The sequence below is a fragment of the Mobula birostris genome, chromosome 1 (genome assembly GCF_030028105.1).
Source record: "Mobula birostris isolate sMobBir1 chromosome 1, sMobBir1.hap1, whole genome shotgun sequence".
NCBI classification, from domain to species: domain Eukaryota; kingdom Metazoa; phylum Chordata; class Chondrichthyes; order Myliobatiformes; family Myliobatidae; genus Mobula; species Mobula birostris.
The window spans coordinates 170,134,662-170,158,647 of NC_092370.1; the positions used below are offsets into that span (position 1 = coordinate 170,134,662).

General features: G+C 41.2%; 1 protein-coding gene across 1 annotated transcript in view; it reads right to left on the reverse strand.

The window, feature by feature from the left end:
* Window positions 1-21,859, reverse strand: part of cox16 (cytochrome c oxidase assembly factor COX16) — an 84,597-nt gene extending 62,738 nt beyond the window's left edge. Inside the window, exon 1 of the mRNA XM_072265845.1 lies at window positions 21,765-21,859. Coding sequence (XP_072121946.1) covers window positions 21,765-21,815 — 51 coding nt within the window. The 5' untranslated portion in view covers window positions 21,816-21,859. The remainder of the gene's footprint in view (window positions 1-21,764) is intronic.
* Between the last annotated feature and the right edge of the window lie 2,127 nt (window positions 21,860-23,986).

Consider the following 23,986-nt stretch of genomic DNA (forward strand, 5'->3'; position numbering starts at 1 on the left):
AGCCGGCATTGCTTAAACACGTGCTTGTGAGCATCTGTGCTTTACGTCGATTTATTTTGAGCATCCGTTAGCAAGATGAGTTCTAAGGTATCAGAAAAGCCTAAAAGAGCTCGTAAGGGTGTTACACTTAACGTAAAACTAGACATAATTAAGCTTTTCAATCGTGGTGAACGAAGTAAGGACAAAGTGAGTTTGGCTTATGGAAGTTGATGAAGATGATGTTGAAGAGGTTTTGGCATCCCATGACCAAGAACTGATAGATGAAGAGTTGATGCAATTGGAAGAGGAAAGGATAACAATTGAAACCGAATGCAGTAGCGAACGGACCGAAAGTGAAGTCGTCCAGGAACTGAACGTGAAGCAACTACGTGAGATTTTTGCTGCAATGATTGCAGAAAAGTACGACTTTAATTTTGAAAGGGTACATAGGTTTAGGGCATATTTGCAGGATGCTTTGAGTGCTTACAAAGAACTGTATGACAGAAAAATGTGCAATGCTCAGCAGTCAAGCATACTGTCATTTTTCAAGCCTTCCTCATCAGCCACCGCAGACGACGAACCTCGACCTTCGACATCGAGGCAGGCAGACATAGAAGATGACCTGCCTGCCCTGATGGAAACAGACGACGATGAGATGACACTCTAGTGTCCCACCACCCCAACATCCGGGCCGCAGACCGATACCGGGTTGCAAAGAATGCAGTGGTGGAGTGGTAGCCGGGCCGCACACAGCACATCTTTAAGAAAAAAGCGGAAATAAACAAGCTAATTAATTAGGTGCCCGCTAGCTCCTAAATGTCAGCCCAGATCAGAGGCAATTGCCGATTGCGTTGCCTCTGATCTGGGCCGACATTTACCTGCCGGGCGGCACCTAATTACTTAGCTTGTTTATTTCAGCCTTTTTCTTAGATGTGCTGGGTGCGTCCCAGCTACCGCTGTACCGCTGCATGCTTCACAGCAATGTATCGGTCCGCGGCCTTGAGGGTGGGGACTCAGACCACTGCACCACCCCAACCTCCGACAATTCAGCCTAACACAGTATCATCAGTGTGCTTGGTGCTGTCTTCCGGATTCCGGTAAGTGATACTACACTGTACATACAGTATTTATACTTTATGTAGGCTGTGTATGTTTATGGTTTGGCAGCTTCGTAGCTTAAAGGTTACTGGAGAGAGTGTATCTGCCGAGAGCACTTGCGCGAGATTTTCGCTACAGTGGACAGTTCGACAATGGTTGTAGAAAAGTATTTCTACTTTATATAGGCTGCGTATTTATCATATCATTCCTGCTTTTACTATATGTTACTGTTATTTTAGGTTTCATATGTTATTTGGCATGATTTGGTAGGTTATTTTTTGGGTCTGCCAACGCTCACAAATTTTTCCCATATAAATAAATGGCAATTGCTTCTTCACTTTACGACATTCTGGCTTACAAACCGTTTCATAGGAATGCTCTACCTTCGGATGGCGGGGGAAACCTGTCCTGAGAATGTCAATGTAAAAACCACATCCTTTCACAGATGGGGTAGGAGGTGCTGATGGATCCTCTGGATGGATAGCTTGAGAGGTGATGTGTTCCTTCTGTCACTTAAACAGAACCTCTGTGTGTTTCTATTTTTGGTTTTGAGATTCTGAATCCCTTCTCAAACTCTCCACTTTGTTAGCCAGAGGCTCCTAGGAGTCAGAGAAGCAATGAGTACTATTCAGGATCTTTTTCTCTGTCACAACAGATTTGGCTACATTGTCTACAATTTGATACTGGGACTTGGGCTCAGAAAAGGACAATGGTAATACTTTGTTCCTCCTACCAGTGAATTTGAAGTACAAACTTAGTATTTTGCAGAGACATTGTGAGTGATATTTTAATCACCGGACCAGATCGGAGGCAAGAGCTGACTTCGTTTGCTCCCTCTGATGTTCACTCCTCTCTCCAGGGCACTGGAGCCTTTCACTGCAGTGGTTTCTGGGTACAATGTGAAATACGATCCGTTGTTTGGTCAATTTAAATGTCAGCCTAGATAGACCGAAAAGACAGGGTGTCCGAATCCAAGGCGAGAGCTGATTTCGCTCCATCTCAGAGATGGTCACTCCGCTCTCCATGGTGCTGAGGCTATGAAGACTGCCTTGATGGTGTACTCTGGGCCCGTTAATACGACAAACTGGTAAGTGAGACCTTGGGCCTACTCTGGGTCTGGATCTGAGAACTCAATTAGGTTCAGAACGTTGTAGATTGCATGACTCGTGTACTTTTTCCCTTTCTCTTACACATTGGGTGTTGGTCTTTTTTTTAAATTGGGTTCTTCAGGTTTTTTGCTTTGTGGCTACCTGTAAGCAAACAAATCTCAAGGTTGTACAATGTATACATTCTTGTATAATGTAATAAATGTATTTTGAATCTAAGTTTTTTCCAGTGCCTGATGATGATGCTGTAAGTACTCCAGGTCTCAGGACCATGTACGAGAAGAGGTTAAGGTTCAATACAAATCCGAACACCAGATTGGAATTTCTTTCTGTATTCCCAAGAGACTGCAGATGCTGGAATGTGGAACAAAAAGACAGCTCGAGGAGCTCAGCAGGACCAGATGCAAGATCGCAACCCAAAACATTTGATTATCCCGTTGCCTTTTTAGATGCTTAGAGTTTCTCTAGCGGTCTGCTTTCTTTGCTCTAGAAATTCCTTCCTCTTGAATCAAGTTGTATGGTTTAAGATCCCAGAGTAGCAAGAACAGAGATGGAATCTGAAACTTTCAGTGTTGAAGGAATGATTATTATTTAAGCAAGAACTGGATTGGAAATGTGACACACTTATTTTCTAATATGGAGCTACCATTTGTAAATTTGTACCATTTTTATGGAGATAGGTTGTAAATCTAGGCAGCTCCATCTTGGGTATTAGTCTACAAAGTACCCAGGACATTTTTAGGGAACGGTGTCTCAGAAAGGCAGCGTCCATTATTAAGGACCTCCAGCACCCAGTGCATGCCCTTTTCTCACTGTTACCATCAGGTAGGAGGTACAGAAGCCCGAAGGCACTCACTCAGTGAATCAGGAACGGCTTCTTCCCCTCCAACATCTGATTCCTAAACTGACATTGAATCTTTGGACACTACCTCACTTTTTAAAAAATATACAGTATTTGTTTTTGCACATTTTTAAAAAAATCTATTCAATATACATAATTGATTTACTTAGTTATTATTATGATTTTTCTTCTCTGCTAGATTATGTATTGCATTGAACGGCTGCTGCTAAGTTAACCAAATTTCAGGTCACATGCCAGTGATAATAAACCTGATTCTGATTCATATATGGATTCTGCAAACAGAATAAACTACTATCAATATGGTGAATCAACCCACAAAGATTACAGACTCCACCATCCCAATAGGTTGGTAGATAAATTTATGCAGGCAGCTTTTTAGACACATTAACAATGCATGCAGGATGCCATAAGATGAACCTTTTACAACTAGACCAGTGATTGTGGATACTAAAGTTTGAGGGATACCAAAAAAATCAAGAATGGAAGCCTCAGGACAAGTGCCGAGTGCCATTGGCAAGTGTCTCATTTAAAGCCAACTCCAAGTTATCTGCGCCTCAGTGCAACATTAGTGTCAATGTCCCTTTAAGAACAAGTGTATTATGTTGGACGACCTTGAGATTGTTGCATTAGATGTTGCTGCACATTATGAAGATGGCTGTATTCAATACAGGATTCTCTGTCGTTACCTCTTTCTAGTCTGAAATGACAACACAGAAACATGGAGCTTAGAAAAATAGAGGGCTATGGATAACCCTAGGTAATTTGTAAAGCAAGTACATATTCGGCACAGCATTGTGGGCCAAAGAGCCTGTATTGTACTGTAGGTTTTCTAGGTTTCTAGATACACCAAAAAGAATACTGGTAGGTATAACACTGGGGCAATAGAGAGGAAAGGTTGATGCAAATGACAAAGCAATTCTCAAAATGCATGAAGACATTTAACAGAATGAGCATGCTGCTATCAGTTTGGCTGCCAATCTGTCATAGTGGTTTGAGGTCAAGATGTGGTAGAATTAGATTTGCAGCGTTCTCCATTTCATCCACCACAAGGCCAATCTCAAAAATAGAACACAATTTATGTCCCTTAGAACATAGAGTATATTTGCCTTTTAATAAAAAGTAATAGACAAGAACCACCAGATATTTTCCTTTTGCTTTTGTGTAGAATGTTAGATCTATCAAAAAGCATTCTCAGCTTTTCCAGCAATGCAGTGCTGGAGTACTGTGCAAGAGTCTTAGGCATATACATATAGCTAGGGTGCCTAAGACTTTTGCACAGTACTGTAGTAATTTTACGTATTACACTGTCCAGCTGCTGCAAAAAATAAATAAATTTCATAACATGATGAATGATGATAAACCTGATTTTGTTATGGACTGAGAGTGGGTAAAGGGGCAGGGAGAAGGGAACACACACAAAATGCCGGAGAAACTCAGCATGCTGGGCAGCATCTATGGAAAAAGTACAGTCGACATTTCAGGCTGAAACCCTTCGGCAGGGCTGGAGGAAAAAAGCTAAGGAGTAGATTAGCAAGTGGGGGGAGGGGAGAGAAAAACACCCAGTGATAGGTGAAACTTGGAGGGGGAGGGATGAAGTAAAGAGCTGGAAAATCGATTGGTGAAAGAAGAGACAGAAGGCCATGGAAGAAAGAAAAAGTGGGGAAGGAGCAGCAGAGAGAGGCAATGGGCGGGCAAGGGGATAAGATGAGAGAGGGAAAAGGGGATGTGAAATAGTGAAGCGAGGGGGGGGGGGGGGGGGGCGATTACCAGAAGTTTAAGAACCTAATGTTCTTGCCATCAGGTTGGAGGCTACCACAACAGAATGTAAGGTTTTGTTCCTCCAAGAGAGGGAGAGGGGAATCATGGTTGGGAAACGGGGAAGGTAGAGGAGAGGGAGAGCACCAAAGAGACATTCTGTAATGATCAATAAACCAATTGTTTGGAATCAAACGACCTTGCCTAGTGTCAAGCAGTTCTGGCCCTCAATAATCCACAGTGCAAAATGCAGTTCACCAATGGAAATGCTTTAACAAAACTGCATCCAAAGATAATAATAACAAATGTTATATAATAATATAAAAATGTTTACAAGCAATGATCTGGTGAGTAAAAAATTCTGAGTCTTGCTGGGTAGATCAAAAGTTCAATTTCAGGTCCTGAGAGAACTCTGGAGTCTCAGTAAAAGGAGGAACAGGTTTCAAGTTGGTCTTCATGTTGCTCTCTGACAAAGTGGGAAAGACAAGGTGCATAAATACAAAATTTAGCCTCATTCCCTCTGCTGGTTTCTAGTCAGTGCCTCTTGCAGATATTTCATATCTAGGAGAGAAATAGATTTCCTTATGATTCCCCAGGATGGAAAAATTCATTGACACAGAGTTTAAACTCATGCAGGTAAAATGGCAATGGGCATGAATATTTGTAAACTTTACTCAGCACGGGTCTATGCTTTCAGGATAAAAGTTCTAATATGTAATCTCAGAATTTGCTTGGAACGTAACACCATGAATCTTTAACATAGTTTTCCTTGTTGTCTTATTAAATAACAGATGACTTTCTTTCAATTGCATTGCACGAAAGCTCACCATCAATCATCTCACCTACTTCAGAGTATTGTAGAAAGCACACTTAGCCTCTGTAATACAGAAAGAGAAAATAGTGAAACATAATTTCCTTCTCTCTCAATCCAGTCATTTTCCCTCTCAGAACCTAAAATGAACTCCCATTGCCCCAGTTTCTTTCCCAGTTATTGCTTCTCATTCTCTTTTCTTAAATCTCTGCAGTAAGACACTTCATTTCTTCCATCAGAATTAGAATCAAAATCAGTTTTAATATCACCAGCATATGTCATGAAATTCGTTAACTTTACAACAGCAGTGCAATAAAATATATGATAAATAAATATAGAGGAAAAAAGAACTAAGTACATACATGTGTATTGAATAGATGAAGTTAAGATTAATAGTTGAAAAAACAGAAATAAAAAACGTAGTGAGGTGGTGTTCATGGGTTCAACGTCCATTTAGAAATCGGATGGCAGAAGGGAAGCAGTTCCTGAGTCACTGAGTGTGTGCCTTCCGGTTTCTGTACTTTCTTCCCAATGGTGACAATGAGAAGAGAGCATGTCCTGGGCGTGGGGGTCGCACTTGAGGGATGCTGCCTTCCTAAGGCATCACTCCTTGAATATATCCTGGATACTACCAAGTACCCATGATGAAAATGACTAATTTTATGAGTTTCTGCAACTTATTTCATTCACCATAATTACAGTTTACCTTTGCCGCCTGCTAAATGTTTCCTTTCTAGCAACGTGCATCACACGTTCTTTAAAGGATGAGGAGAAAGACCTAACAAAAAGGTGAATAGTTTGTAATGACACATTCCAGCAGATTTTGAGCCAAATTTTCCATTTCGCATGTGACAGCAATTATTTTATTTGTAACCTTTTCCTTCTGCCCACACACACTTAAATTTGTGCTTCTGTGCTTCAAGTCTTAAAGAACAATAATATTCCTTCAAAATGACTCATGCTATTGCTGTAGGTTTAATAAGCAATAAATTGCAGTTAATGCCTGTGCTGAATATTTGTTCCCAATTTAGTAAGTGTTCTGATTTTAAAAATCTGAATGAGCTTTTTGATAATATAAATAAAGTTTGAGTGCATGAGATGTTCTTGTTTGTTTCAATTGCCCAAAACACATTTCTCTTCTACACCTCTACGTAACTGAGAAACATCTGCAGACCAAATTACTGCACTGGCATTCTAGTCCAGTTATCGTTATAGAACTGAAGCTAACTACAGTACAGTACATTATCTACTGGTATGGGGGGTAGTGTTCATGGGTTCAATGTCCAATCAGAAATCTGATGGCAGAGGGGAAAAAGCTGTTCCTGAATCACTGAGCATGTGCCTTTCGGGTCCTGAACCTCCTTCCTGATGGTAGCAATGAGAAAAGGGCATGTCCTGGGTAACTGGGGTCCTTAATGATGGAAGCTGCCTTGTTGAAGCATTGCTCCTTGAAGATGTCCTGGATGCTGGGGAGGTTAGTGCCCATGATGGAGCTGACCGAGTTCACATCATTTTGCAGCTTCTTTCAATCCTGTGTAGTAGCACCACCCCCCCCCCGCCATAATATTAACAAATATTTCTCCTTGGTTTTTACTGAGGAGAAAATTATGGATGCTCTAAAGACAATGAAAACAAGTAGAGATATTTCAGAGAAAGCATTCATATTTACACTGAGGAGGTATTTACAGCCTTACCAGTCCATTAAGGTGCATACATCCCCAGGGCCTGGCCAAGTACATCCTCGCACTTTGTGGAAAGCTAGAGAAGAAATTTCAGAGGCCCTTGTAGAGATATTTGCTTCATCATTAGCCATCGGTGAAATTCTAGAAGATTAGAAGGCAGCTAATTGTATAAGAAGGGTAGCAAGGACAAGTCAGGGGATCACAAGCCGGTCAGCCTAACATCAGGGGCGGGGGTTATTGGAGGGAATTCTGATGTACAGGGTCTATAGGCATTTGGATAGATGAGTCTGATTAGGAAGAGTCAGCATGGCTTGGGATGTGGGAAGTCATGTCTGACAAATCATTTAGAGTTTTATAATGTAACCTAAATGGTACATTAGGGCACTGTATAGCAGGCTGGTCTGGAAGATTAGTTCCCATGGAATCCAGGGAAAGCCAGCAATGTGGAATCAAAATGGATTCAAAAGTTGGAAGCAGAGGGTGGTGGTTGAAGGTGTTTCTCAGAATGGAGATGGGTGACTAGTGGTGTGCTGTAGAGTTCAGTGTTGGGAATCTGGTTATTCATTTTTAAAAAAATATATAAATGATTTGGATGTGAATGCGTAAAGCTTGATCAGTAAGTTTGCATAATTACTCAAAATTAGGAAATGTGATAATGAAGGAGGTTATCATCGATTACATGGGGAATCTTGATTAGCTGGGGAATTGGGCCAAGGAGTGGGAAATGGATTTCAATAGAGATAAGTGGAAGCTAATGTATTTTGGAAAGTCAAACCAGCATGGGACTTCATTATGAATGGCAAGCAATGGGGAACGTAATGGAACAGAGGGACCTAGACGTACAAGTGCAGAGTCTGGTGAAAGCAGCATCACAAGTAGATAAGGTGGTGAAAAAATTGTTCAACATGCTGCCCTTCATTAGTCAGGGCATTGAGACATTATGTTGCAGTTGTACAAGTCGTTGGTGAAGCTGCACTTAGAGTACTGTGTATAATTTTGGTCACCCTGCTATAGGAAAGATGTGGCTAAACTGGAAAGAGTGCACAAAAAGGTTTGCAAGGATTCTGCCAAGAAATGGACAGCCTGAATTACAGGGAGAGGCTAGCCAGGCTAGGTATTTATTTCTTGGAACATAGGAGAGTGAGAGGCAACCTTACAGAAGTGGTTAAAATTGAGAGGCAGAGGTCAGGCAGGTGATAACAGCCTTTTAACCACTTCTGTAGGGGAGCCCAAAATCAAGGGGGCAACTTTTTTCCCCACGTAGAGAATGGCAAGCTTATGGAATAAGAAGTCAGAGTGGTTCAGGCAGGAACGATAGTATCACTTGGATGGGCACATGGAGGGGAGAGGCCTGAAGGAATATGGGATGAGCATAGGAAATAGGGACCATCCTGCTAGACAACATGGTCAGCATGGACTCGTTGAGCTCAAGAGCCTGTATCTGTGCTGTATCCACTTTGGTGTAAGAACAGGAAGGCAGATTATTATCTAAATGGAGTCAAGTTAGGAAAAGGGGAAGTACAATGAGGTCTAGGTGTTCTTGTACATCAGTCACTGAAAGCAAGCATGCAAGTACAGCAGGCAGTGAAGAAAGCTAATGGCATGCTGGCCTTCATAACAAGGGGAATTGAGTACAAGAGCAGAGGTCCTTCTACAGCTGTACAGGGCCCTGGTGAGACCACACCTGGAGTACTGTGTGCAGTTTTGGTCTCCAAATTTGAGGAAGGACATTCTTGCTATTGAGGGAGTGCAGCGTAGGTTCACAAGGTTAATTCCCAGGATGGCGGGACTGTCATATGTTGAAATGTTGGAGCGACTGGACTGGGCTTGTATACTCTGGAATTTAGAAGGCTGAGAGGGGATCTTATTGAAACATATAAGATTATTAAGGGATTGGACACGCTGGAGGCAGGAAGCATGTTCCCGCTGATGAGTGACTCCAGAACCAGAGGCCAGTTTAAGAATAAGGGGTAGGCCATTTAGAATGGAGTTGAGGAAAAACTTTTTCACCCAGGAAGTGGTGGATATATGGAATGCTCTGCCCCAGAAGGCTGTGGAGGCCAAGTCTTTGGATGCTTTCAAGAAAGAGATAGGTAGAGCTCTCAAAGATAGCGGAATCAACGGTTATGGGGATAAGGCAAGAACTGGATACTGATTGTGGATGATCAGCCATGATCATAGTGAATGACGGTGCTGGCTCGAAGGGCCAAATGGCCTACTCCTGCACCTATTGTCTATTGACTATTAATCATTCAGTAGAACCACTGTCTCAAATACAACCAAAAACAAAAACTGCTAGAAGAACTCAGCAAGTCAGACAGCATCTGTGGAGGCAAAGGGATGGTCAACGTTTCAAGCTGACATTCTGTATCAAGGTCTCAACCTAAAATATCAACCATCCCTTCATTAACACTTGGCGCTGCATGATTCACTGAGTTCCTATAGTAGTTTTTTTTTGCTGCCGATTACAGCATCTGCGGTCTCCTAGGACTCAGATATTAAATACCTATCAGACATTATGTTTGCTCAATTAAATCTAAATGCTCCTCAATATCACCTGATTGCAGTGGTACCTTCAGTAAATAATACCCAGTACTCTAGCCTTCAAGGGCAGTGGATACATTTCCTATTTAGATCAAGATCAGATACATGCTCTTAGTATTTGTCTCCATGACTTTGTCACATATCAAGATGATAATCCTTCCCTTTTCATGAACAGGAATCCATTTACCTCATCAATCGGTAGAACACGGTTTACAGAGGTCTAATACAGTGATGCAGGTTGCTGTCTTGGCCTCGACATGCCACCCGGTCACTCTCACTACTGCATTTGCTTTTCCAGCAGGAGCAGCCTAAAGGAAAATTTCTACAGATGTACAATGAAGAGCAGTGCCTCAAGAAGATGACATTCATCATTGAAGACTGTCACCATCCAGGGCATGCCCTCTTCTCATTAGTACAGAAGCCTCAAGACCCACACTTACTGCAGAGTTTTAGGAACAGCTTCCTCCTTACCACCACCAGATTTCTGAACAGTCTGTGAACCTATGAATACCACATCAATGTTCATCTTTTGCACTATTTGTTTTATCACTTATGGTAATTTTTATGTCTTGCAAAGTACTTCTGCCACAAACCAATAAATTTCATGACATGACACTGACAATAATTTTGATTCCCAAGAAACCATAACCATCTCTGAACTATAACAGAACTATGTCCATCTCCCTTTTAGAGAACCTACAGTCAGCATCATACAACTCCTGTGGAAATGAAAGAATCTTTTCCGAAACCCAGTTAATTTTCCAATGGCACTGGTAATTATTTATTGTTGCAGGCTTGTGATAAATCCCTTACTCAGGAATTAATTATTTTGGTCTAAATGTCACTTTTACCCAGAAATGACTCAACAATCACAAATATTGAGTTGAGATTCTAACCAGCAGATAGCATAGATTAAACATATTCAATTACTTTTATTTATATATTGAGATACAGCGCGAAACAGGCTCTTCAAGCCAAACCAGCCCAATTTTAACCCTAGCATAACGTTGGGACAATTTACAATGACCACTAAGTCTACTAACCAGTACATCTTTGGACTATGCATAGAAAACAAAGCACCCGGAGAAAACCCACACAGTCACGGGGAGAACATACAAACTCCTTGGCAGTAATTGAACCCAGGTCGCTGTTACTCTAAAATGTTGTTCTAACTGCTACACTAGCGTGCCCAGAAGGAATGTGACAGTAATAATAATAGTATGTGATCTGTAAGACATTATAGTCAATACACTGATCTATTTTCATTCAATCATTTCAATAATCCAGGCATTGTCTAAAAGAATCTGCACCCACATTAGGCATGTCACAGTATGTTTCTCAATCCTCCAAGAGGACTACAACCATGTTGTGGTTTGGAGGCTTGCATGCCTCAATGACCCAGAGAGCCTCTGGATGTTGGCATGAGTCAGGGCTTTATGCTTTGACCCTTGGCAGGGTCACCCATGCCAAACTGGTTAAAGGGGAAAGGACAGACTAAGAGTGGTCCACCGGTCCTGAAGGTTCAGGGCCTCAGCCCAGGGCCAACAACCCTGACTGGTAAAACAGAACTGTTGTGGAAACAGCAATGAAAAATCCTTCTACATCTGAGTGCAACGGTATTCCTGAGTCTCCACTCAGTACTTGCATGACTGGCAGTAGTGAAAACTGAGAGGAAGCTACGGACACAATGAAGGAAACCCTGAACACCGCCAGAGATGGGGATCTTCATTGCTGTCCTAAAGGCCAGCGGCAGAACAGGCATAAAGATGTTTCTCAATAAATGTGAACGTTTATAATAATGGAAAAGTAAGAATGGTTGCATATCTGTGAAATTGCAGGTATTGTTATCAGTAGATAATAACAAGTACATTTCTACTCAGTTCTTCCACATTCTACGGCATTTTGAATTCAAGATTTAAGATCACCATGCTTTGCAACAAGGTTTAAATTATTTTTGTCTTATTAAAAAGATTTTCTGTTGTTCTTCTTGATTATGTCTCCCCCTGTAGTTTTTCTATCGTAATGAAGCACCAGATCAGCATTGCCCCTGCATCTGCTGTTTAAAATTACTTATGATTCACACTTCAGGGCTCTTTGGTGCTTTGAAAGATTCTTTCATGATGGCTAAATATACCGGGGTGGAACATCCTCAAAAGTTACACCTAAACAAAGACAACTGTACAGATTAATTACAGTTTTTTTTGTACAAAAGCTCAAAGGAAACTGCATTGTGTCTGATTTCCATTCTATTCACATTTCTGATCCTCTATTGATTATTAGCACAATACAATCTTCTATCAAAATACCCAGAATTTAAACAATACAGTACAAAAGCCTTAAACATAATTTTACATTTCTGCGGCTTTATGAACCTTTTATCAGCTGTTCTTAAACCATCTCAGTGAAGCTAAACACAGACTTTTGTATCTTTGAATGCATGCCTTTTTAGGCATCAGGATCATTTACATTAGAAAATTAACATCCAAAAATCCATATACCTAAACCCTAATGGCTTCTAATGGTTTAGTGTCATGATGCTATTGGAAAAGTAGTGCAGTCTCTCTAATGGGGTAGTGTCTTGATTCTATTGCTAAAAGTTCTGAGAATTTTAAACTGAGTTATAGGCAAACCACTTGCATTGTAATTCTTGCAATTTTTTCTGCTGGCTTACATATTATTTTATCGAATCAGCCCTGCCCACTAACATACAATAAAATGCACATTTTAAGAAACCTTTCAAACTTATTTTCTTTGGGTGCACATCCATATTGAAAGAACATGTGCCTACTAAAAAAAAAAATCACTGGTTGTTAAATAGCAATTGGAAAAATGACATAAACTGTCTGACAATTTAAAAACAGTGGGGGGGGGGGATGTCAAGAAATGAGAGGCTGTACCAGTATTGTATTAATGATTTAATTTTGCCTTAATTTGGGCAATAGTTTTTGTACAAAACAGGAGATGACAAAATAAATACACTCAAACTAATGGAGGAACTCAGGTCAGACAGCATCTATGAAAATGAATAAGCAGTCAACATTTCGAAGCCCTTCATCAGGACTGGAAAGGAAGAGGGAAGATGCCAGAATAAAAAGGTGGGGGGGGGGGGGAGGGGAAGAAGGATTAGCTAGAAGGTAATAGGTGAAGTTGGGTGGATGGTAAAGATAAAGGGCTGGAGGGAACCAAATATTTCAACTGCAACAACTCCAGGAGTGAGAATAGTAGCCAATGTTGGTGATTCTGCACCTACAGTTCGACAGGTAAGAATGGAGGCAACAGGTAAAAATGATCAGGAGAGTCATGAAAAGTTTATCAATGGATTCTGTTTTCTAACCTGGATTAGTTTAAATACACTAACCTTAACTGATCCTGTTATGTTGTCAAATGTCAACCAGATGCAAGAAGGTACATGTTTTAAAAAGGTCATTCAGCTCACCTGCACACTGCACTTCCTTAGTGCCTGCTAATCTGCAGCACCACCCATTAGCATCAAGAGATTGATAGTAACTGAGCTTCTGAGTCAGAAGAGTTTTGGTTCAAAGCCTACTCCAGTGATTTGAACATATAATCTAAACTGAATCTCTACAGAGATACTAGAGTGCTGACTTTCAGATGAGATAATAACCTTTCAATGAATGTCATTTGACATTTCAACCTGTTATCAAAGGAATAGGCATTAGTCTGAACCAAAGGGAAAACAAGGTACTATTTCAGAGATGAACAAAAGGGAAATCCCAGGTATCCTGATTAAATTTATCCCTTAACTAATACACTAAATCAGATCACCTCGTCAACTTGTTACTAATTACATAAGTTTCCAATGAAAAGATGATCTGCAGCGTTCCCCAATTACAAGTATGACAACAGTTTATCGTCAAGGTTTTTACTTTTGAATTGTTAAAGAGGGTTGAATCTATTGGCACAGATTAAACTTTCTAAAACAATTTGCACATTTCTGCATTTGATCCTGGCAGATTCATACACAAGTAATGGTCGTGGTGAATATCAGTGAGGCAGAGCCAGGAAATCAGGCACAACATCCAAGATGGGAGATGATTATGCCTGCATCTTAAAAGGATGATATAGACATCTGTGTAAAACACTTTCTTGCCCCCAAGTAATAAAATGTGAATAATATCCTTTAGTTTAAAAGAGTAAATCTTGCTTTCCCATTAGAGGTCACACCTGATCATTATCACACAGTCACAGTTCCTAAATTAAAACAGTGACAACAGTTAAATAGTATTTCTCTGGCTGTGAAGCACATTGCAATGTTTTGTTTATGAAAGGGTCTGTTATAACTACAAGTATTTCCTTTCAATGGTAAAAACTTGACACCAGTTCCCAAACCAGCATAGTCACTTGACTGTACATCATACAGGAAGGACTCTTAATCCATCAATGGCATGCCAGCTCTCTCAAATACCAGTCCAGTTAGTCCCACACCATCAACATCCATAAACTTCTCACCATGGGATAAATGAGGGATATGGGAGGGAGGGGGGAAAGGGGGAAGCTTACCAACTTGCAAGAACCCATCTCTGACGTGACTGTATAGGGGAGGTAGTCTGAAAACTAGTCATCCAGAGACCGGAAGGTCAAAGGTTCTTTTAAATTGCAAAAGCTAAGGGATGGAAATTGTGATAAAAGGTGGATTGCCAACTTTGTCTTCAGCTGCACATTAGGTTATTTTTGCAAATCACACATTAGTCACAAACATGTGCTGCCAATCTCTGTGCCATATGCTCTTTTCCTTTCCTTTGGCCAGAGAATCAGGCCACTTACTTAAATACCACCCACACTACTTTCTCATCTATTATGACACAAGTCACGTTTCAAAGTAAACTTATTATCAAAGTACGTTTACATCACCATATACCACCTTGAGATTCATTTTCTTGCAGCTACTCACAGTAGAACAAAAATAAACAGAATCAATGAAAAACTAAACACAGACAAGACTGACAAGCAAATAATGTGCAAATAAAGACAAATTGCAAATACACAAAAATAAATAAATAATACTGACATCACGAGTTGTGGAGTCCTTAAAAGTGAGTCCATAGTTTGCGTTCAGTGCTGAGGTGAGTGAAGTAACCCACACTGGTTCAGGAGCCTGATGGCTGAAGGGTAATAACTGTTCCTAAACCTGGTGGTGTGGGACCTCAAGCTCCCAATTCATTCTACCCTCTCCACCAGACCCACTCTGCCCCTTGCCTTCCCACTTTCAAGCATATATTTATCACATATATTTGGTGTATATTTACCACATATTTACCAAATAAATACCTATTGATCTTTTATGGTATTGCAGTAGGGGAAACAGTCAAAAATTTTGAACATAATTTATTATATTCCAGAAGTACATCCAAATTTGGGAAGCAGAGAGATCAAGGAGGGGTGTAAGAAATACTAACATTGCAATTATAGTACTGGACTGGTACTCCAGAGGCTCCAACAATTAGATGTTGAGTGCAAGAATCAAGAAGTTGAATTGTTAATTAAATAGGTTGGAATAAGGTGGTCTCAGTAATGGTGACCATAAAAACTTCAACCCATGATGCTACGCCAAACTAATTAAGCTAAAGATGCCTAATCTCTTCTGCCTTCTGGCATTTTAGAGGGTCCAGAGGAGGTTTATGAAAATGATCCTGGGGATGAAAGGATTAACATGTGAGGAGCATTTGATGGCCCTGGGCCTGTACTTTCTGGAGATTAGAAGAATGGGGTGGGGGGGGGGGGGGGGAGGGAATGGCAATCTCATTGAAATCTACCAAATATTGAAAGGCCTAGATAGAATAGAAATGAGAGGATGTTTCTATTACTGGGAGAGCCTTGGACCAGAGAGTACAGCCTCAGAAAAGAAGTATGCCCCTTTAGAATAGATGAGGAAGGATTTCTTTAGCCAGAGGGTAGCGAATACATGGAATTCGTTGTCATGGTCATTGGGTATATTTAAAGCAGATAGGTTCTTGAATAGTAGGGCATCAAAGGTTAGGAAAAGATACAAGAGAATGGGGTAGAGAGGGAAAATAAATCAGCCATGATTGAATGACAGAGCAGAATTGATGAGCCAAATGGCCAAATTCTACTTCCACGTCTTATGGCCTTCATATCCCTCAATTTTCCTCATATTCATGTGCCCAATCTAAGAGCTTCCAATATCTCTTTCATGTTTGCCTCCATCACCACCCGTGACAGGGCATTCTATGCACAGATGATTTTCTGTATAAATACACGCCTCCTCTTGCTTTAAATGCATGCCCTCTAGTATTAGACATTTTAGCCCCGGGAGAAAAATATATTGGCAGTCTGCTTTATCCTCATGTCTCATAATTTTACGAATTTCCATGTCTTCCCTCAGCCTCTACTGCTTCAGAGTAAACAACCCAGATTTATCCAGTCTCTCCTTACCCTGTAATCCAAAAAGCAACCTCGTAAACCACTTCTGTCCACAGACACAACATCCTTCCTATAAAGGGGTGACCAGAATTAAATGCAATCCTCAAGATATGGCCTAAACACAGTTTTATGAAGCTGCAACACAACATTCTTTAACTCAATGTCATACAATATTTTTTAACCACTCTTATCAACTTGCGCACCACCTTCAAGGAGCTATCGACTTACACCCAAAATTCCCTCTGTACATCAATACAGTTAAGGGTCCTGCCATAAACTGTATACTTTCCCTTTACAAGTGAGGAAGTGCCAAACATCACATTTGCCTGGATTAAATTCCATATGTCATTTCTCCACCCACATCTGAAAGTGCAAAGTAGTTGGTCAACTGCTGGACCTGGAGACAATCTACAACTCGCAATGCCTACACCGCACTTGTAACATCATTAAAAACACAAACCATCCTGGACACTGTTTGTTCAATCTCCTGCCATCTGGTAGGAGAAACAGAAATATCTTAGCCAAGACAGGAAGAATGAAAAGCAGCTGCTTTCTGAGGGCTGTTGTGCAGCTGAATAATGCTACACCCCAGCTTGCCAACGGCCCTTTGAGTGTTATGGACTGTCAAAGTCATTTGCTACATGGAAATATATGATCTTGTTTAAATTAAGCCATACACATGCACTGTAAATATCTGCTTTGCATGGACTGGAGTAGCACTGCAATCTCGTTGTCTTGAGTAATGACAATAAAGTTCTATTCTATACTACACTGGCAAATCAGTTTATTGTTGTCATATTGTACCCAGGTTTAGTGAAAAACTTTGTTTCACCATCCATACAGATAAATTCATTACAACAGTGCATTAAGGTAGTACAAATGTAAATAATAACATAATGTAAAATAAAATAGCGAAGTTGCAAAAAAAAGTGCTGTGCAGGCAAACAATAAAGTGCAAGGCTATAACAAGGTAGATTGCGATGTGAAAAATACACCTTATTGTAGAAGGAGACAACTCAATTGTCTTTTTACAGGACAGACGCTGTTCTTGACTGCTCTGGAAGGTGCCTTCATGATTTTATAGTTTCTGGCCGAATGGAAGGGGAAGAAAGGAGGATGTCTCGGGTGGGTGGGGTCTTTGATTATACTGCTTGCCTTCCCAAAGCAGCAAGAAGTGTAGAGAGAGGCCATAGGGGATGCTGGTTTCTGTGATGTGCTGAACCGTGCCCACAGCTCTCTGCACTTGCTTGTGGTCTCAGACAGCAGTTGTCACATCATTTCATGAAGCATCTGAATAGGATGCACATGGTCCTGTGGTCCACAACAACCAAGCTGGCATATGTTGTGGAATTGACAGTACCATGGGAAGATGGTGTCAAAGAAGCTTATGAGAGGAAAAAGACCAACTATTCTGAACTGGCAACTGAAGCTGCCCAGACGGCTGGAAGACCAAGATTTTCCCTGTAGAAGTGGGATGCAGGGGATTCGTTGCTACATCTACGACCAGTCTATCGAAGAAGATGGGAGTGAAGGGTCACTCCTTCCAACAAGCAATCAAGTCCTTGTCAAACGCAGCAGAAGAAAGCAGCAATTGGATTTGAATTAAAAGGAAAGATAACAACTGGGCTGCAAGATGAAGGCAAGAGGGTATGGAACTGAGGGGGGTGTATCTGGGACTCCAGGTAGCACCATTGAGCCCTCTGGAGACGTTGTGGGCTTATCAATGAAACGTCAAAGAAGGAGGGTGCCCACCTGATGACCCCGATGATGTACCTACCCTCCCTCCTTGTCACCACTCCAAGCCCACTGCCAACATCCAGAGTGCCAATTTACCATGGGGATTGAAACATCAAGTCCTAGTAGCTCTACTTTCTATAGTGCATCCAATAGTAAAAACGTAAAATGTGCCAAATTTCTTCATCCTCCTGAGGAAGCAGATGTGCCTTCTTGGTCATGGCATCTCCATGATTAGACCAGGGCAGGCTATTGGTGATATTCATTCCAAGGAACTTGAAGCTCTCAACCACCTGACCGCATCACTGCATCATCAGTCAGTCATCAATTCTTTTGTTTTGCTGACATTACGGGAAAGGTTGCTGTTGTGACACCATGCTACTGGGCTCTCTCTCCCCTTCTTATACTCCAACTCATTGTTATTTGAGATTCAATCCACTGCGGCAATATTATCTGCATATCTGTAGATGGAGTTAGAACAGAATCTGACCACGCAGTTTTGAATGCCTAGGGAGCAGAGTAGGGGCTGAGGTCGCAGTCGTGTGGCATCCTTGTCAAGGACAATCGTAGTAGAGGAGTTACTGCCTATCCTTACAGAATGCAGTCTGTTGGTCAGGAAGTTAAGGATTCAATTGCAAAGAGAGGTGTTGAGTCCTAGATCCAGGAGTTTGGAGATGAGTTTGTTAGGAATTATAATATTGAAAGTGAATCTGTAGTCAATACAATGGTCTAACATAAGTGCCCTTATTATCCAGATGCTCCAGAGATGAGCTTAAGGCCAGGAAGATGGCATGTGCCTTGGACCTGTTTTGGCAGTAGGTGAATTATATTGGATTGAGGCTATCTGCATGGCTGTAGTTGATGTGTGCCATAAATTATCTATATCCCACTTTATCCTTTGGAACTCTTCTACAGTAGCCATAACAGCTACAAACTTTGTGTCATCTGCAAGCTTACTAACCTACCATTCCACAGTTTCAGCTAAGTAAATTAGATACATCTCAAAGAGCAGAGGTCCCTGTACAGATCCCTCCAGAACATCATTAGTCACAGATTCCCAGCGGAATAAGACACATCAACCACTATTCAGATTCCTAACTCACATGTTATGAATCTGAAAATTTTCACCCCACTTTCTGTTTCTATAGAAGCTGCCTAACCTGTTGAGCATTACCAGTGTTTTCATTGTTTACTTCAGAATTCTATCATCTGTAGCAAGAAATGTTATGTTGTGTAAACCATGTGCTGTAATATCATCACTGGCATAATACTACAGATATCCTGCCTGTCCTGGAAGTTCCGGCAATCTCCCGCATATAGATAGTGGCTCCCTGATGCCCACAAATTATATATAATATCCCAGAAATTGATTTTTTTGAGAGATTAGAGAGATAGAGAGATAGAGAGATAGAGAGAACGAACCATGGCAGAGTGTTCCAAAAATAGAAAATATAAAACGTACGTCACCCCAGACTACACTAAAGTGTACCCCTGCCTAATAGGGGTCAAAAATAATGACAGTGTTGCTCACTGCACTGTTTGCAACAGTGACTTTTCTATTGCCCATGGTGGGTTAAGACTGTAAAAGACATGTTGAGGTGAGTTTAACAGGTGTCATTCGTTCATTAGCGTAGCTAACGTTATTTAAACTAGCTGGCTAGCTGCTAAAGAGCTACTCTATTGCAGACATCTCACCTCGCCTGGAAGTTCCAGGAGTCTCCCGCAAATTGATGGTGCTACCTCCCTGAAATGAGTTTTTGTAGGGTGGGATGTCTGATATTATAAAGCAACTGAGATTTCCATTATTTGCATGAATATGGGAATTCATAGCAAGTACAAATTAAAAATATGACAAATCAGATTTTACAACTGGAAATATAAAATATTGGGAAAATGATGTTCTTGGCATTTTGCATACAAGAGTCAAGGCCATGGGTGAAATTAAGATCAAGCAGATTTAGACATCAGCCAATAATTGAACCATAACAATACAGCAGAACACACAAAAATGCTGGAAGAACTCAGTAGGTCAGACATCACCTATGGAAAAGAGTAAACAGTCAACGTCCTGGGCCGAGACCCAGATTTCCTGCATCTGAAGATTTTCTCATCTTTGTGCTACTACAATACAGAGGACTTTGGAGAGAGAAAATCAAAGCCTGCGGAGAGTCACACAACACAATGAACAAAACTGTGGCAAAGACAAAAAGCATCCATAAATATCATTAGTCCTTTGGACCACGCATTGAATCACTTTGATTATTCACTTTTGTTGATAGCTACACCCCGCAAAGAAACTATTTTTATGGAATAAACATTTGTGTTTAAGAAATAAACCATTTCCTATTAGATTGCTTCTATTTCAGCCATTTATCCTTCCACTTATCACCTCCCAGCCTCTTACATCATTCACTCCTCCCTCCCCACCCACCCACCTTCCCCCCTCACCTGATCTCATCCAACACTTGCCAGTTTATACTCCTCCTCCTCCCCCCCCCCCCCCCGCACCTCCTCATTCTGGCTTCTGCCCCCTTTCTTTCCAGTTCTGATGCAAGATCTCATTTTGAAACATTGGTTGTTTATTTCCATCCATAGATGCTGCCTGACCTGCTGAATTCCTCCAACATTTTATGTGTGCTGCTATTTCATGTATCTATATTTCTATATTGAAACTTTCAGTTGACTTATCATGGGAATCAAGCAGGAAAACAGAGCAAAGATCACAATCACATCAAAATCTTACTAAATGGCAGAGCAAGTCCTGATAAAAGGTCTCAGCCTGAAACGCTGACTGCTTCCTCTTTTCTATAGATGCTGCCTGACCTGCTGAGCTCCTCTAGCATTTTGTGTGCATTACTTTAACTTCCAGCATCTCCAGATTTTCTCTTGTTTACAATACACAGTTTAGACTTCTCCTAACTTTTTTTATGCATTCACAGGTTTTTGGAGGACAAATCCAGGAAGTTCCACCACAATGTGAAAAATGCTCCATCTTCTAATTTTAATAATCAGTGTTACCTCAACAGAAAGGATACTTTCTTTGTAGCAATTCAATCAAATTGCTGATTCATTCTATTAATAGGTCACCATTCAAATCTTTCAACTCAAAGGAGTAAAACAAGTTTATGAAAACTGCTTTCTTGAATAATAAATGGAGAACAGTGAGTACGTCTGCAATCATTTAAAGGAAATTCATTTATGAAGGTTGTTACAGTATTTCATGCCGAGTCAGATTAAGGATCTGTATCACATTTTGAATATCAATGTCTCAGATAAAGGCCAACAGTCATTTACTTTTCTACTTGTACATTTATTTCCATTGTAGCCTCTGACCCCTTTAAATTCCATTTCTTAGTATCTCAAAATAAAAAATCATTCCAATGTACACCTTCTATGAATCCAAAGTGGTGGTTCGTCTCGTCCCTGTGTCAATCTCTTCCCACCATGTGATCAACTAATTACTACAGAAGGGGGAGATGTATGGGCTAGGGGACTCCTCTGCCCATCTACAACTTTACTTAACGACGAAGGGTTCCGGCCCGAAACGTCGACCGATCTTTTCCACGGATGCTGCCCGACCTGCTGAGTTCCTCTAACGTGTTGTGAGTGTTGCTTTGACCCCAGTATCTGCAGATTATTTTGTGTTTACAACTTTACTTACACACACATATCCCCACATGCGTGTCTCCCAAAAAACAAACACACACAAATATCCCCCACATGCGTCTCCTAACAAACATACATTTCTCCATTCAATCCCTTTATTGTCCTCATCCCACACAGTCTCTCACCAGCATCGGCAGCCCGAACCTCAGTGTTCTGCTCCCTCTCAGATAGTCCATGACAACGAAAAACACAGACCGCGCTTGGGTGCTGGGGAAACGTTTTATCGATGCACACCTACTTCCGCTTGTGCACCACCAATCCCGTCCGGCTGCTAGCCTGTACGGCCTATTCTAAAGCAAAGTTAAACATTTCCTTTATTCAGATCAGTTACAAATCACCCCATTTAACGTGAGCATTACAATTGTTCAAGTGGAACTGATTTTTTTTTTTGCTGTTCGCTACTCCCTGTGCCTTATTTTGATAGGACAACTTGCATGGTCTGTCTCCTGCCGCTTTCCGTAATTTCGCTTTGGTATGAGTTAGAGCCAGATAAAACAAACGCCTCACGCCTCTAGGTTTAAGATTAGACACAAAGTTTTCATCTAACAGATGAATGTGTATCAGAAAAATGCAATGGAAAAAAAAAACCAATAGCTGCTCAGTATGATGTCGTTTAGGAGTCCGTGTCCGCCAGTGGTGAAAGCTGAAAGGAAGCCGATGGTGTGAAGAATGAAGTTCTCGTCACAAAAACAAAAGTGCAAAATTGTTTAATTTGGAACATACAGAAAATGTAGAAAACAGGAAAGCCAACGGAGGTCACAACTCAGATGCGACATCTGAGGAGGTGAGATCTTCGTGACCTTCCTAGTCACAGCAGGCGAGGTTTGAGGAGTGGCGGGTAGGTCATACCGTTCAATTATTCATGAAGGGAAATAAAAATAATCCCACAAAATATAGACCACTGCATCTCAAGTCAGCGACGGGAAACTTCTTGGAGGGGATTCTTTGGGAAAGGATTTATGAGCAGTTGGAAAACCATAGCCTAAGTAGTTACAGTCAGCATAGTTTTGTGTAAGGCAAATTATGCCTTACTAACTTCACTGTTGATGTACAGAGGGATCTTGGGGTTCGTCATTTTTTTATATATGGGCATCCGTTAGTCTCGTGAGACCATGGATTTTCGCCTTGGAAGGTTTCCAGGGCGCAGGCCGGGGCAAGGTTTATGGAAGACCGGCAGTTGCCCATGCTGCAAGTCTCCCCTCTCCACGCCACCAATGTTGTCCAAGGGAAGGGCACTTGGGCCGATACAGCTTCGCACCAGTGTCGTCGCAGAGCAATGTGTGGTTAAACGCCTTGCTCAAGGACGCAACACGCTGCCTCAGCTGAGGCTCGAATTAGTGACTTTAAGATTACTAGACCAATGCCTTAACCACTTGGGTCCGTCATAACACGCTGAAAGTAGCTGTACTGATTGATAGGGTGGTATCAGGCTGAATCTGATAACTATGAACTGCTAAATAAGGGGGTCAGGAAGCTTGGGTTCTCTGAAGCATCATAAACCTTACAGGCATTTGCAAACCTTGATGCAGAGGAAGGTAACATTGATGAAAGTAACATGTAGAACAAAGTGGCAACAATCAATGGACAGAACAGTGAAGCTATAGGTAAGGGAAAAGAAAGGAGTGGGTTACATAGGGTCGTACAGCATGGAAACAGACCCTTTGATCAAACTGATCCATGCCTACCAAGATTCCCATGTAAGATGGTACAATGTGCCCACATTTGGCCCCTATCCCTCGAAACCTTTCCTATCCATGGATCTGTTAAAATATTATTTAAATGTTGTTAATATATCTTCCTCAGGCGGGTCATTCAATATGTTAACTACACTACAGGTGAAAAGGTTGCCTCTCAGATTCCTATTAATTTTTTCCTCTCTTATCTTAAACCTCTGCCCTCTAGTTCTTGACTCCCCAAATCGGAGAGAAAAACTTAGCATTCACCCTATCCGTGCACCTCGCGGTTTTGCACACCTCTATGGGGTCAGCCCTCATACTCCAACACTGCAATGGAAAAAGACCCAACCTGCTCAATCTCTCTCCATTATTCAGTCTTAAAGTTCTAACAACGTCCTCATAAATCTCTTCCGCACTTTTTCCAGCTTAATGGCATCTTTCTGATAATAGTGGAGCCAAAACTGAATACAATATTTTAAATGCAGTCCCACCAGCATCTTGCAGCGTAACATCCCAACTTCTATATTCAGTGACCTGACTGATGAAGAGCAGCACATCAAAGACCTTCTTCACCACCCTAATTTCTTACAATGCCACTTTCCAGGTCACTCTGTTTTACAACACTTTCCCAGTGTACATCCAGTACATGGAATACCACGGACACTAGATGT